Raw genomic sequence first — 15,511 nt, forward strand, 5'->3', positions numbered from 1 at the left:
TATATATTTTAGGAAAATCACTTTAGCGTTAAATATTACATGAAGAGTCAAAATTATAAGCAATTAATATCTAAATTGTTGTTCTATATGTGCTCCTTTATGCTTATTCAATATACACAATATTACACAATAATTTAATTTCTTAATAGTCATGTGCCAATTTGGTGATAATAAGGGGGAAAAGAGATGTCTTCTTACAAGCCCCTCCTTTCAATGACCAAACACACAAATGAGGATTCTGTTCTCACCTATTGCTTGGAAGTGAATCTGAAACTGCTGGGCTGCTATGATGAGAGGGCCCAGCCCGTGTATTCACCTGCAGGCAAAGAAAGAATCTTTATCAGTCGTTTGTGTTCTGAGGACACGGTTCTAATTAACCTGTAATTTGCCATAAATTTCTCATTTCACGATGGAGGTTAATTAGCTTGTTGCTAGGCATGCCCATGGTTGGAGTCTATTCAGTATGTAGGTTAAGGTTCTACATTACTAGCATATTGCATGATGTTCAGATCCTTGTTACATGTTAAATGCTTAGTTAAACTGTACTGAAAGAGGAGAGGACAACAGGAAATAAAAAAGGAGGAGTGGCAATTAATTGTTCAAGATCTATCACAGATGGGACAATTTAGTCACAAAAGACACAGATCAGATATATCCAAAGATTAGATATGCATCTTAAAAGTATCATGAAAAAAGAATCATGAATGAAAAGTATCAGGAATATAGGGTGGATAGCCACTGAAAGGAACATAAGATAATATGAGCCTTTTGGACTGTAGTGAAATATAAGCGATTAGTTAGAAAAGGATTTAAGACTCAAAAATACTTCTTTTTCTATTTAAAGGTAGAAGCACTGTTCTGTGATGTAAAATTCAAAACATAAAAAAAGAAACAAAAAAGGCATCAAATGAATATACCAAAAGGAGGATATTAATGCATTATAGTTATGAACCTAATTAATTAAATCAATTCTATATTGTTTCAAATTTTTATTAGACCTAATACTTAGAATCATATTGAACACATTTACAAAGAGAAAAGGATTCAAAAAATAAAAAGATTTCACTAAAAAAACTAACCCATATCCAACCATATGTAGATATTAAGCATATACTACAGATGATTTTTCCCCCACCTCCTTTTAAAAAAACTGCTTGTCAGAGCTTGAGAAAGTGCAGTTTTATTTGACATTTCAATAAGTGGAACACAGCATTACAAATCCATCTAACTTTACTGAAACAATTATTGAAATTCGTACCTTCAGGCCATGTATGTTCCGTTTCCCAGGAGGCTTGCAGGCTGAAACAGTAATTGACTAAATTGTAGAACACATCAGGGCCATTTACAAATTTGCTCAAAATGAATCGTTTAAAAAGAAATGAGGGTGACACCAAAATTAGCAGAGAGAAATGATTGAAAAGTGGCTCCCTAGACCCAAAGTGGGAATTATGAACCAGGGTTTTTAACTTGCAGGAGTGAGCATTTATAAATGCAAAGAGCTTTCTGACATTACCTAATATAAATTCCAATTTCGGCTTAAAACATACCAAAATCAAGTTAACTGAGCTAACATGATTAGATTCCTTTCATAACTCAAATTTCTATAATATCTTTTCACTCTCTTACATTTAATTTCCTCTATCATTTAAAGTATCTTAAAAATAAATGTTTCTTTCTTTGAACATCATGGTTTTTTTTTTTTTTTTTAACTTCTTTCAAAAAGACTGTTGCAGGTTACAAGGAGCACTATTCAAGATTAGGGATCAGTTTATATAACCATAAGCAAATGGGGTTATATTGAAGCACAAAAATACCAAACTCATTACATCATGTTGTTTATAAATAATGACATATATTAATATTTAGGTCTGAAGATGGAGTACCAGGGGAGAAATATAATTTCTTTACATTCTCTTTTCCAAGTTAGCACTTTTCCTATTCAGCAAATCCTTTTCTATCAAGTGTTAAAAATACAAAAAAGCTCTTGGCTACATGTTATGAATTGTTTTCATTTGAAAACTATAGTGCCCTACAAATTGTATATTAAGGGTCTGTCAATTTTGATGGATTGTTTTAAGAAGGATAACCCTGATTTTTCTTCTCTTAGATGCACATGTATTTTACTTTTGTTTTGACAGTGAGAAAGAGCTATTTATTAATCAGTAGTTACGAGCAATAATTACAATTACTAAATATATCAGGTTTTTTTTTTCATTTTATTTCACCTATTTCCAGTACATTTGAAAGTCCCAATTTATTCTTTCAGCAGTTTGATAGTCTGATAAATATTCTTTGTAAATGTTTCTTAAAAGGAATATGCAAATCACATCCAGTTGAGAATAAGTATTTTTCTTAAATAAATTATAATCTAGGTTTCAATATACTTTTCTTTCATATGTAAATAAGCCTTTTGAACAAAACAGTGGACACATACACTTGATGCCAGGTTCCTGACAGCCCATCAATAGCTGCTAAAGGACACTAAATATATATCCACTGAAGTATTTCATATATATACACTTTTAATAAGTTCTTCATTGTGAGTAATGAACAGACTTTAATCTTTATCTCCAATTATTTTCATGTGTGCTCATATGGCTCCTTAAACTATTATGATCAAGAAATTAAAAGCTATGCAAAAAAATTAATTCCTTAAAATCCAAAAGTTCAAGCAGTCTGGTATTTTTGGACTGGATCTACAATTTCTGATACATAAGAACTCCCAGTAAGGAATTCCCTCAAGTAATACAGATGAGCAACTGCTCTGCACCTGATGGTCTTTCAGAGCTTGTGAGGTAGACAAAGTCTAAATGACTTGAGCAGGGTCAGACAGCCTGGAATCATAAGATGTAGAACTTATGCTGATGATAACAATACTTCTCATAATCACAGAAACTCAAGTTATTAAAAATTTAATGAGTTTTTATATTTGTTTATAATTAAAACTACATTTTAATTGTAAAGAGGACGCATACATTTCAAATCACTATTCAAATATTCAAAGAAGCTATGGAAAGTAGAATTTATGTGAATGTGTTGAAATTGAATCATTTTTTCTTTCTCCCTATCAGGTCAAAGGCTTTGAAGATGTGTTTGAACCTCAATTTTGCACATTTCCAAATCCTACTTGTCCATCTCACTTATAATTAAAGAGCAACAAATTATTATAAACTGCTACAAATTATGCATACAAAATCAAAAGAATTTTAGTAACAAGGAGATCTAGCCTCCCACTGCCTGAGTATTTAAAGATGACACAAGATAATCAGAGAGCTCATGACGTAGGAGAAGATCCTGGATTTGAAATTAGACAAATAAGTTCAATATCAGCTCTGCATTTTTATTGGCTAGGTCATTTTAGAAAAGTCATTCAATTTAAGCCTTAGTTTCCTCATGTGGAAAATGGACTAGATGAAGCCTAAGGTCCTTTTCAGCTTTGATATGGTATAATTATATGAAGCAATATAGAATTAATGAATATATACTAGCTCTGACATTGATAATTTCTAGTACTTTGGAGTAGCTTTCCCTTATCTATAGCAATTGTTTTCGTTAATGCTCCCAATTCTTCTGACCTTAAATACTTTAACTTTTATATCCTTCAAAATATGGGAACAATAATTAATATATTAAGATAATGTAGAAAACCTTAAAGTATGAGATAAATATCAAGTATCATAAAATACTGATATTATCATTAACAAATTAATAATTTAAAAATATCTAATAAAAAAATCCTTCAGAATTGCTCAGATAGAGCAATGCTCAGAGGGTATAATTTTTTTCAGTTACTTTCTATCTCTACAGCTATGTATATCTATCTGTAAGAATACCAAAAAAGTATGCTGGGCAGTATGACTATAATAAACTGAGTCCTTAAAGAATTTAAACTGAACTTGGAAAGTTTTAAGTATAAAATAAAAAATAAGACTATCAAAATAGAGGAAGTTTAAAAAATTTCCTTTTCTCCCCCTGGAGTCATGATGTAGAGCAATGTCGGGTGAGAAAACTCCCTCTATCAAAACGGATTCGCAATTGCTCAGTAATTTGTAGTTTTATTGTAGGATAGGATAGGAAAAAGTGACTTGCCCAGGATCACATAGCTAATATGGATTAGAAGCAGTACTTAAATTAATTCTTTATAATATTATACAAATAATGTGTATTACATTACAACTAGCATATTGATAATCTTGGAAAGGAATTGGTAGAAAATTTTAAGATGGCAAAAAAAAAAAAAAAATTGGTTTTCTGAAAGACTAAAATTTCAGTGTTGTTATGCTTCCAAACCTCTGTACATAAGTCAGCAAACTTTCTTTTAAGATCTTGTTAGTGTGAATAAGATTCCTATTGGTTAATTGTCCTCTTCAAACTTCAGTCACAAGTAGGAAAGTCTGGAATATTTTATAGAAAACTCATTCTATGATTATTTGTACAAAAGCAAATTAACAAGGATAAGTTAAATTTTTCATTATTTTAATTGATTTAATGCTGGAAGATATACTTAAAGAACTGAAATTTATCAGCATCATTAATTCTGAATTCCTAGACAGGCAATAGATAAATTGGAAAGTATTAATGGATTAAAATAAACTCTTCCTCTTCAACATTATCCAAATAAGGAAAAGGGTCCACATTTCAAATATTCACATCTGGTAAAAGACCAACTAATACAGAAACAAAAAGACAACTTGGTTCCATGCATCACCTTCTGCCCCTACATAATTTTTAAAAGGTTAACTATTAAACAACCGTGCATGTGAACTTCCCATTGTTTATAGAGACATTTCTCCAAATAACAAACCAAATCACTAAAAGTTCTACTAATTTTTCCTCCCTTAAAAAATGTTAGCTAATTTTATTTCCCCACTGACTGAAAATATTCTACTCAATAACAGCACTCACTGGCCATCATCATGAGTCACAATTTACAAATAACTAGAATTAAAGTTATTCATTTGCCTTGGATTGGAAAACGTGAAAATCCCAAAGAGTTCTCTAAGCGTATATAAATGTGCACTTTGAAACAAAATACAATCTAGTTAGTTTAATTTACTCTAGTAAATTAGATATTTTATCTGCCATAACTATAATATAGTCTGCAATCCCCACGATAATGAATACTTCTTTTGTTTTTTCGAATTAAAGAGCTAAACATCATGTTATGTGCATTTAAACCTTTGGAAAACATAACTGTTGATGAAACAGTTTACTGAAATAATCATTGTTGATTAGAATCTGTTAAACATTACCTCTTGGAAATATCTGCAGAGGCTCTATTAACTGTCCATTTACTTGCTGTTCCATTACTGTGGAATAATACTGCAAAGAGATTACAGAAAGAGATTACTCAGTAATGCATGAATACTGGAATGGACACTCATGGGTTGTTTAATTCATAGTACTTTTTTTTTTAATTGCTTATATACATATCAGCCTTGAGAATACTTTCCCCCATTTGAAAATCAAAATGACTATAGTAAATGATAGGCCTAAAAGTTTAATACAGTATAATCCCCCAGATACAAATGACACTGATTTTAAAAAGTAAAAATGTTGATTAAAACTTTATATTGGTATATAATCTCTTAAAAGTATTTTAAAATGTCACTTATTAAATAGAACATACTATATTGTCTCTATCCCACACAACTTCTGCCCCAATTTAGTAAATAAAGATATAAATGTTTCAGATTTGACTTTGATGCACATGCCAGCTAAGGAAATAAATTTTGTGTGTGTGTGTGTGTGTGTGTGTGTGTGTGTGTGTGTGTGTGTGTGTGTCCAATGAAAAAATAATCAAATCTAAATCAAAAAGCCTGTTACATTAATGTGTACTGTGAGAGGTTCCAAAAGAAGGTAGAATTAAAGCAATACAAGAGGATTACTGCCAAGTTCCAAGCAAGTTCAAACCCATAACAAAACAAAGAAGCCTTATCCTTATAGACATTTTGTTATAGACTACTTCAATGCACATTACACTTATAACAATGAAGAAACTTAGGAAATGAAAATACTTTCAGGAATCCTCACAGGGATAAAATTATTTTATTAATCATTATAATTAAATTTTGAGGTTAAATAAATATTAGTTTTTACTAGCTTATTCCTCTTATTTTGGCAATTATGGGTCCTAGCATGAATCGTTAAAATCTAAGTGAACACCACACTTAGAGATGGCTTTTGTTCCTTCACTCCTACTAACAGATGACTCAAAATGTTCTTGATAGAAAAAAAAAAAAACTGCTGATGAAATAATCTGAGAGGGTACTTCTAAAGGCACTCTTCTTAAAAGACAAATGATTACCATTTAATTGCAACATTTGGGGAATATCTCCTGTCCAATCCTTTGCTGACTTCCTAAAAAGTTTCTCACTACATATAATTTTACAGTACTTTTCTGCACAGTGTCATTCTTAAAGAATAATTATTATATACACTGGAATTAAGTGTATGTAATTGAATCCAAGTGAATTTTGCAAAAAAATACAAGGGATCATAAAATTCTGCATTATCTTAGGAAATCACAAATAATACATGAAAAGATCTCTTTGCCCTTATAAAAAATAAAGTGAAGGTAGATTTCTGATAGCTAAGGGGCTACAAAAATGTGCTCTCCAGAGGCTTCAAACTGTAAAAGAGATAGGTTCTCTCATTCCATGACCCTAAAGACTTATATACATACAGTTTAAATGTGCACTACATCCTCCCTGGAATATATACTAAGGCAAACGTCTTTCAGGAGACTATATTCCTTAAAACCACAGAAATACAGCATTCGCCATTACTCAAACAGTGATGACAAGTAAATGAAATATCAATCATGTAGGCTGTCAACCTTTTGGGACAGCAATAACTGTTAACAAGTAGTCTGGAAAAATTGTCCGAAAATGACTTGTCCTCGGCACTTGAGTGTTTGAGGTTTCCATGGAAAATTAAGATGCCAGTGGCTATTTGGAACATTGCTCAGGTATTCTTTTTAATGGAAAATTTGCCAGTTATTGATCCACAGCATGTACCCCTTGCTTCTGGAAGGCTGCAAGCAACTTTCCAATCAGTGGCTGTCAAAAAAATTACTGCCTTTTTATACTGATACAAGACAACAGCAGCCGTACTGCTCTCCCATACTTAATGCTTTTCTTTAATTAACTGCTATGTACAATAGGTAAGTAATTTCAGTTGCCATTTCAACACATTTCTAGAAACCAAAGCTAACAAAATCTTCTTATGTCTTAATATAACAAATTAATTATAGAGGTGTCTGAAAATGGTGCTTGAGGTCAAGTTTGAAAACAAATACCCTTAAATGTAAAGGGTAAGGACAGGTGCAATGCATTTTTTCCTACTATAAAACCTTGCATGCATGAAATTGGCCTGTTTTCTTGTTTTATTTCTCTACCTCACAAATAAATAAAAATTCTGTCTTTTCACTTTAGATCTTTGGCATATAATTGATAAATTTTGACTACTGGTGTCACTGGAAAATTTCTGGAAATTTACATTTCTTTTTATATGGTAACTATTCTCACAATTACCATTAATGGTGTTAGATGGCTAATTTACTAATTTTTCTAAAAGAATTTCTTTTTTTTACTGAGCTCCTTCAAATGTTAAATAGATATTCTTCCACTAAAATCTTGTATTATGGGGGATTTCCAATTAAGACCAAAGGGGAAAGAAGTTTTACATGTCTGAATAAAATAAATTAAATGATGAAGGTTTGTTATAAAACAAGGTCTCCCAAACTAAATTCTTACCACTGGTACAAGCTTAATACCATTTCAAATACCAGGCTAGAATGACTTTTATGAAGAAGAGTGAGCCAATTTCTGAATTGCCATAAAACTAAGAATTCCCAGGAACTCAGGCACTAACTGTGCCTCTTCTATATCAAAAAGTGCCAAAAAAACCCCAGAAAAAGGTACCATTTCTTCTTTCTGACCTCAAGCCAACCTCTTCTTTGTGTTCTCTTCTTTCCAAAATTTACATTTTCTCCTATCTTCTATTCTGAAGACAGAGAAGAGAGGAAGAATAGCCCCTATGTCTTTTTAAACAGGAATAAAGTCATCAATAATTCCAAATACTAAATTACTAGGCTTGAAAAGTACTTCAAAAAAAGGTAGCCTCATGCTACCAAGATACTCACATCAGCCAGAAAAACCAAAGTAATATTTGCAAAGTCACTAGCTGGATCCATAGTATTTATTATATATCTATAATCCTATGTGAACACCTGTAATCTTGTATGAGTCTAGGGCATCATGTGTGTATGTGTGTGCATGATTATACACACACACACACACACACACACACACATATATTTAAATAAGCCTTATTTTATCTACCTGCCAAAATTTTTCTAGCATTTTCTCATACAAAATTACTAATGCAAAAATGCTTCCTTAAATCAAAGTTAGTATTAACAGTTATCAAATTTGTTTCCTGGTGTTTTCTTCCTCATAATACAGTAACTGAGGCAATAATCAATAAGCTAAGTAAAAATTAATCAGTATTTGTTAATGGAATCTCCCGAATGAGCTATTTTCAGTATCCCTCTGAGATGCTCTTAAAAAATTCTTAAAACAATTTTAATAAGGATGTGACACAAAGTTTAGTAGTTATCCAAAATCTAATTAATTTAAGACTAAGGACCACATTCAGCAAGGGGATAAGTAGTACATGTTTTCTGTGGCTATGTTTTGTTATCTAATAGTTAACTAACACTTTTCCTATTTGTAATCAACTTAATTTAAATTCTAATAGCAAATTCAATCAATAATTACAGTGGTTTTTTTCCTTCCTGGAAAATTGGAAAAAATTGAGAAGGATATTATAACACTAAAAGTACAATAGTTTTGTTTTTTTTAAATGAAGAACAAGAAACACAAAAACTAAAAATCACAACAAAACCAACTAAACACTATCCAAATAACCAGACTAAGAAAGTATTTAACATAATTTTAAAGTATTTAACAAATGAAAAATACTTTCTACAAGGTAATTGTTCTGGAAGAAAAATTCTATAAGAATACTTATACTGAATCATGGTATATCTATAATGGAGTCATTTAACTTGCGACAAAAACACAAGCAGAAATATGCTAATCTTTCCAGCTCAACCAATATCACCCATCTTATAAGACATTTCATTAAATGAGTGTTCTTGAGTGAATTTCTGAGAGGATATAACAAGCATGTTTCATTTTCCCTTTCACCAGCAGTTTTTTTCAGACACCAGTTTTCTCAAGTACCTATTTCTTATATTAAAAAAAGAACAACACTGTTTTCCACCTTCTGTGTAAAAACAGGTAACTTCTCAAATCAGTGCTTCAGAATACAAGTACCACACTTCGAGAGATGTAAGATCTCATTGACGTTGATATTCTTGAGTGATGAAGAATGCTAGCCATCTGTGCTACCCAACCTGTGTCTTGCTGTCCTTTCCTTACATCCACAAGAGAATGAGATGCTTCCCAAGATGCTTAGAAGGGAGAGGTGATAGGTAGGTCTTCCTGGAGAATGTTGGGGTCTACGCTGCTTATTTGCTCAATCTCCCCCATGACATCTTACTATATGTTGTTTACAGGAAACACACCTGAAACAGGATGATACATTCAAACTAAAAGTAAAAATGTGGAGCAGAATCTACTATGCTTCAGGCAAAGCCAAAAAAAGCAGGGGTAGCATCCTCATCTCAGATCAAGCAAAAACAAAAATTGATCTAATTAAAAGAGATAAGGAAGGGCATTATATCCTGCTAAAGGGTAGCATCAATAATGAAGCAGTATCAATATTAAACATATATGCACCAAGTGGTGCAGCATCTAAATTCTTAAAAGAGAAATTAAGAGAGCTGCAAGAAGAAATAGACAGCAAAATTATAATAGTGGGAGATCTCAACCTTGCACTCTCAGAATTAGATAAATCAAACCACAAAATAAATAAGAAAGAAGTCAAAGAGGTAAATATAATACTAGAAAAGTTTGATATGATAAATATTTGGCGAAAGCTAACTGGAGACAGAAAGGAGTATACTTTCTTCTCAGCAGTTCATGGAACCTATACAAAAATTGATCATATACTAGGGCATAAAAACCTCAAAATCAAATGCAGTAAGACAGAAACAGTAAATGCATCCTTTTCAGACCATAATGCAATCAAAATTACATTTAATAAAAAGCCAGGGGAAAATAGACCAAAAAATAATTGGAAACTAAATAATCTTATACTAAAGAATGATTGGGTAAAACAGCAAATCATAGACATAATTAATAACTTCACCCAAGAAAATGACAATAATGAGACATCATACCAAAATGTGTGGGATACAGCCAAAGCAGTAATAAGGGGAAGTTTTATCTCTCTACAGACCTACTTTCATAAAATAGAGAAAGAGAGGGCCAACGAATCGGGCTTACAACTAAAATTGCTAGAAAAGGAACAAATTAAAAAACCCCAGACAAACACAAAACTTGAAATTCAAAAAATAAAAGGTGAGATTAATAAAATTGAAAGTAAAAAAACTATTGAATTAATTAATAAAACTAAGAGTTGGTTCTATGAAAAAACCAACAAAATAGACAAACCCTTAGTAAACCTGATTAAAAAAAGGAAAGAGAAAAAGCAAATTGTTAGTCTTGAAAATGAAAAGGGAGAACTCACCACTAATGAAGAGGAAATTAGAACAATAGTTAGGAGCTACTTTGCTCAACTTTGTGCCGATAAATTCGATAACTTAAATGAAATGGAAGAATACCTTCAAAAAATATAGCTTGCCCAGATTAACAGAGGAAGAAGTAAGTAGTCTAAATAGTCCCATCTCAGAAAAAGAAATAGAACAAGCTATTAACCAACTTCCTAAGAAAAAATCCCCAGGACCAGATGGATTTACATGTGAATTCTACCAAACATTTAAAGAACAACTAACTCCAATGCTATATAAATTATTTGAAAAAATAGGGATTTAAGGAGTCCTACCAAATTCCTTTTATGACACAGACATGGTACTGATACCTAAACCAGGTAGATCGAAAACTGAGAAAGAAAACTATAGACCAATTTCCTTAATGAATATTGATGCTAAAATCTTAAATAAGATATTAGCAAAAAGACTTCAGAAAATCATCCCCAGGATAATACACTATGATCAAGCAGGATTTATACCAGGAATGCAGGGCTGGTTTAATATTAGGAAAACTATTAGTATAATTGACCATATTAATAATCAAATTAATAAAAACCATATGATCATCTCAATAGATGCAGAAAAAGCATTTGATAAAATCCAATGTCCATTCCTATTAAAAACGCTTGAGAGTATAGGAATAAATGGACTATTCCTTAAAATAATAACGAGCATATATTTAAAACCTTCAGTAAACATCATATGTAATGGCCATAAACTAGAACCTTTCCCTGTAAGATCAGAAATGAAACAAGGTTGCCCACTATCACCATTACTATTCAATATAGTACTAGAACCTCTAGCCTCATCAATAAAAGCCAAGAAAGAGATTCAAGGAATTAGAGTAGGAAATGTGGAAATCAACTTATCACTCTTTGTAGATGACATGATGGTATACTTAGAGAATCCCAAAGACTCTGCTAAAAAGCTATTGGAAATAATTCAGAATTTTAGCAAAGTTGCGGGATACAAAATAAATCCACATAAATCCTCAGCATTTTTATACATTACCAACACAATCCAACAGCAAGAGATATAAAGAGAAATTCCATTCAAAATAACGGTCGATAGTATAAAATATTTGGGAATATATCTACCAAAGGAGAGTCAGGAATCATATGAGCAGAATTATGAAACACTTGCCACAAAAATAAAGTCAGATTTAAATAATTGGAAAGACATTCAGTGCTCTTGGATAAGCCGAGGGAATATAATTAAGATGACAATACTCCCTAAACTAATCTATTTATTTAGTGCCATACCAATCAGACTCCCAAGAAACTATTTTAATGACGTAGAAAAAATAACAACAGAATTCATATGGAACAACAAAAGGTTGAGAATTTCAAGGGAAGTAATGAAAAAAAAACTAAATGAAGGTAGTCTAGCTGTACCTGATCTAGACCTATATAATAAAGCAACAGTCACCAAAACCATTTGGTATTGGCTAAGAAATAGACTAGTTGATCAGTGGCATAGGTTAGGTTCACAGGGCAAGATAGTGAATAAAAATAGCAATCTAGTGTTTGACAAACCCAAAGATCCCAAATTTTGGGATAAGAATTCATTATTTGACAAAAACTGCTGGGAAAACTGGAAATTAGTATGGCAAAAAACTAGGCATGGACCCACATTTAACACCACATACTAAGATTAGATCAAAATGGGTCCAAGATTTAGGCATAAAGAACGAAATCATAAATAAATTGGAGGAACAGGAGATGGTTTACCTCTCAGACTTGTGGAGGAGGAAGGAGTTTGTGTCCAAGGGAGAACTAGAGACCATTATTGATCACAAAATAGAAAATTTTGATTACATCAAATTAAAAAGTTTCTGCACAAACAAAACTAATGCAAACAAGATTAGAAGGGAAGTAACAAATTGGGGAAACATTTTACAGTTAAAGGTTCTGTTAAAGGCTTCATCTCCAAAATATACAGAGAATTGACTTTAATTTATAAGAAATCAAGCCATTGTCCAATTGATAAATGGTCAAAGGATATGAATAGATAATTTTCAGATAATGAAATTAAAACTATTTCCACTCATATGAAAGAGTGTTCCAAATCACTATTGATCAGAGAAATGCAAATTAAGACAACTCTGAGATATCATTACACACCTGTCAGATTGGCTAAGATGACAGGAACAAATAATGATGAATGTTGGAGGGGCTGTGGGAAAACTGGGACACTGATGCATTGTTGGTGGAGTTGTGAAAGAATCCAACCATTCTGGAGAGCCATCTGGAATTATGCCCAAAAAGTTATCAAAATGTGCATACCCTTTGACCCAGCAGTGCTACTACTAGGCTTATATCCCAAGGAAATACTAAAGAAGAAAAAGGGACCTGTATGTGCCAAAATGTTTGTGGCAGCCCTTTTCATAGTAGCTAGAAACTGGAATATGAATGGATGTCCATCAATTGGAGAATGGTTGGATAAATTATGGTATATGAATGTTATGGAATATTATTGTTCTGTAAGAAATGACCAACAGGAGGAATACAGAGAGGCTTGGAGAGACTTACATCAACTGATGCTGAGTGAAATGAGCAGAACTAGGGGATCATTGTACACTTCAACAATGATACTGTATGAGGATGTATTCTGTTGGAAGTGGATATCTTCAACATAGAGAAGAGCTAATCCAATTCCAATTGATCAATGATGGACAGAATCAGCTACATCCAGAAAAGGAACACTGGGAAATGAGTGTAAACTGTGAGCATTATTATTATTATTATTATTATTATTTTCTTCCCAGATTATTTTTACCTTGCGAATACAATCCTCCCTTTGCAACAACAACAACAAAATTCGGTTTTGCACATATATATTGTACCTAGGATATACTATAAGATATTTAATATGTATGGTAATGCCTGCCATCTAGGGGAGGGGGTGGAGGGAAGGAGGGGAAATACTCGGAATAGAAGGGAGTACAAGGGATAATGTTGTAGTAAAAAAAAAAAAAAAAAAAAAAAAAAATTTACCTATGTACTGTCAAAGAAAATGTTATAATTATAAAAATTAATAAAAAACAAAATTAAAAAATAATAAAAAGTTTGAGTTTCCACAAGATTTTACAGGGGTGAAAACTATCCTTGCATATATTTTGAAAAATAAAAAGCTATTTAAAAAAAAATCTCCTCATGACAGACCCATTTCTTTTTCTAGTCATACATTTGTCTGATGATATTCTATCGTCACCATGCAAGTCCTCATCTATAATGTGCCTGCTTGTGCTTACCATGTATTTACAAATTATACAAGAAAATAAGCATTCATAATTCACATTCACACCTCATTTGAGTTCAAAATCCTCAGTCCCAGGACACAAAAGAGTGCTTGTGATCACTTACAGACCAGAGTATAGGCCAGGAGAGTAGTAAACACATCTCTCCTTAGATCATATCATCTGAGAAGGACTGAAAATTTACAGGTTCCTAGCAGTATCTCTGAAAACAGCTGCACAAAATTCCTGAAGGTTGGGATAGTGTACTCTCATCTTGGCGGAAGAATCTTTTTTTTTTTTTTTAATATCAAAACTTTTTATTTTCAAAAAATATGCATGCATTATTTTTTAATATTGACAGTTGCATAGCCTTGTGTTCCAAATTTTCCCCTCCTCCCCCCACCCTCTCTCCTAGATAGTAAGCAATCCAATATATGCTATACAATATTCAATATATGTAAACATATTTATACAATTATCTTTTTTTTTTTATAATATTATCCCTTGTATTCATTTTTCCAAATTATCCCTCCCTCCCTCCACTCCTTCCCCCCCCCCCCCATGACAGGTAATCCCATACATTTTACATGTGTTACAATATAACCTAGATACAATATATGTGTGTAAATACCATTTTCTTGTTACACATTAAGTATTAGATTCCGAAGGTATAAGTAACCTGGGTAGATAGACAGTAGTGCTAACAATTTACATTCACTTCCCAGTGTTCCTTCTCTGAGTGTAGTTATTTCTGTCCATCATTGATCAACTGGAAGTGAGTTGGATCTTCTTTATGTTGAAGATATCCAGGAAGAATCTTTTTTAAACAAAGAATTAAAAATCAAGTAATAGTCTGGGAAAATGAACAAACAACAGAAAATAATTCTCACCACAGAAAGTTGATATGATGACAAGGAAGATCAAAATGCACACTCAGAAGATAATAAAGTAAAAAACTCCTAATTCCAAAACTTTCAAGAAAATATGAATTAGTCTAAGGTCACAGAAAAGCTCAAAAAGGATTTTGAAAATCAAATAAGAGAAGTAGAAGAAAAATTGGGGAAAGAAATGAGAGCAATGCAAGAAAAGCATGAAAAACAAGTCTTCTTTGGTAAAGGAGACACAAAAAATATAGAAGAAAATAACATTTTAAAAAACAAACTAGACAAAATGGCAAAGGACAAATAAAAAGCTGATAAGGAAAAGAATGCCTAAAAAAGCAGAACTGACTAAATGAAGGAAAAAACCCACTAAAGAAAACTACTTGAAATGCACATAAATGGAAAAAGAAATACAAAAGCTCACTGAAGAAAATAATTCCTTAAAAATGAAAATTGGGTAAGTGGAAACTAATGACTTTAGAAGAACTCAAGAAACAATAAAATAAAACCAAAGAATGAAAAACTAGAAGACAATGTAAAATATCTCAATGGAAAAATAACTGATCTTGAAAACAGATCCAAGAGAGACAATTTAAGAAATATTAAACAACCTAAAAACCATGATTTTAAAAAGAGCCTAGACATTATCTTTCAAAAAATTGTCAAGGAAAACTGCTCTGATGTTCTAGAATCAGAGGGTTCTAAAAA

General features: G+C 31.9%; 1 protein-coding gene across 5 annotated transcripts in view; it reads right to left on the minus strand.

The window, feature by feature from the left end:
* MAP2K5 (mitogen-activated protein kinase kinase 5) overlaps positions 1-15,511 on the minus strand; it is a 305,505-nt gene that overhangs the window by 232,574 nt on the left and 57,420 nt on the right. For all 5 annotated transcript variants that reach the window (XR_012486952.1, XR_012486953.1, XR_012486954.1 and 2 more), the window contains exons 4-6: positions 5,253-5,322; positions 1,259-1,299; positions 249-316 (exon numbers count right to left, since the gene is read on the minus strand). Coding sequence is in view for 2 of the 5 variants with exons in the window: in XM_074294728.1 (XP_074150829.1) it covers positions 249-316; positions 1,259-1,299; positions 5,253-5,322 (179 nt within the window). In the remaining 3 variants the exon portion in view is untranslated. The remainder of the gene's footprint in view (positions 1-248; positions 317-1,258; positions 1,300-5,252; positions 5,323-15,511) is intronic.

Source organism: Sminthopsis crassicaudata, chromosome 2 (assembly GCF_048593235.1).
Source record: "Sminthopsis crassicaudata isolate SCR6 chromosome 2, ASM4859323v1, whole genome shotgun sequence".
In the NCBI taxonomy this organism is placed as follows: Eukaryota; Metazoa; Chordata; class Mammalia; order Dasyuromorphia; family Dasyuridae; genus Sminthopsis; species Sminthopsis crassicaudata.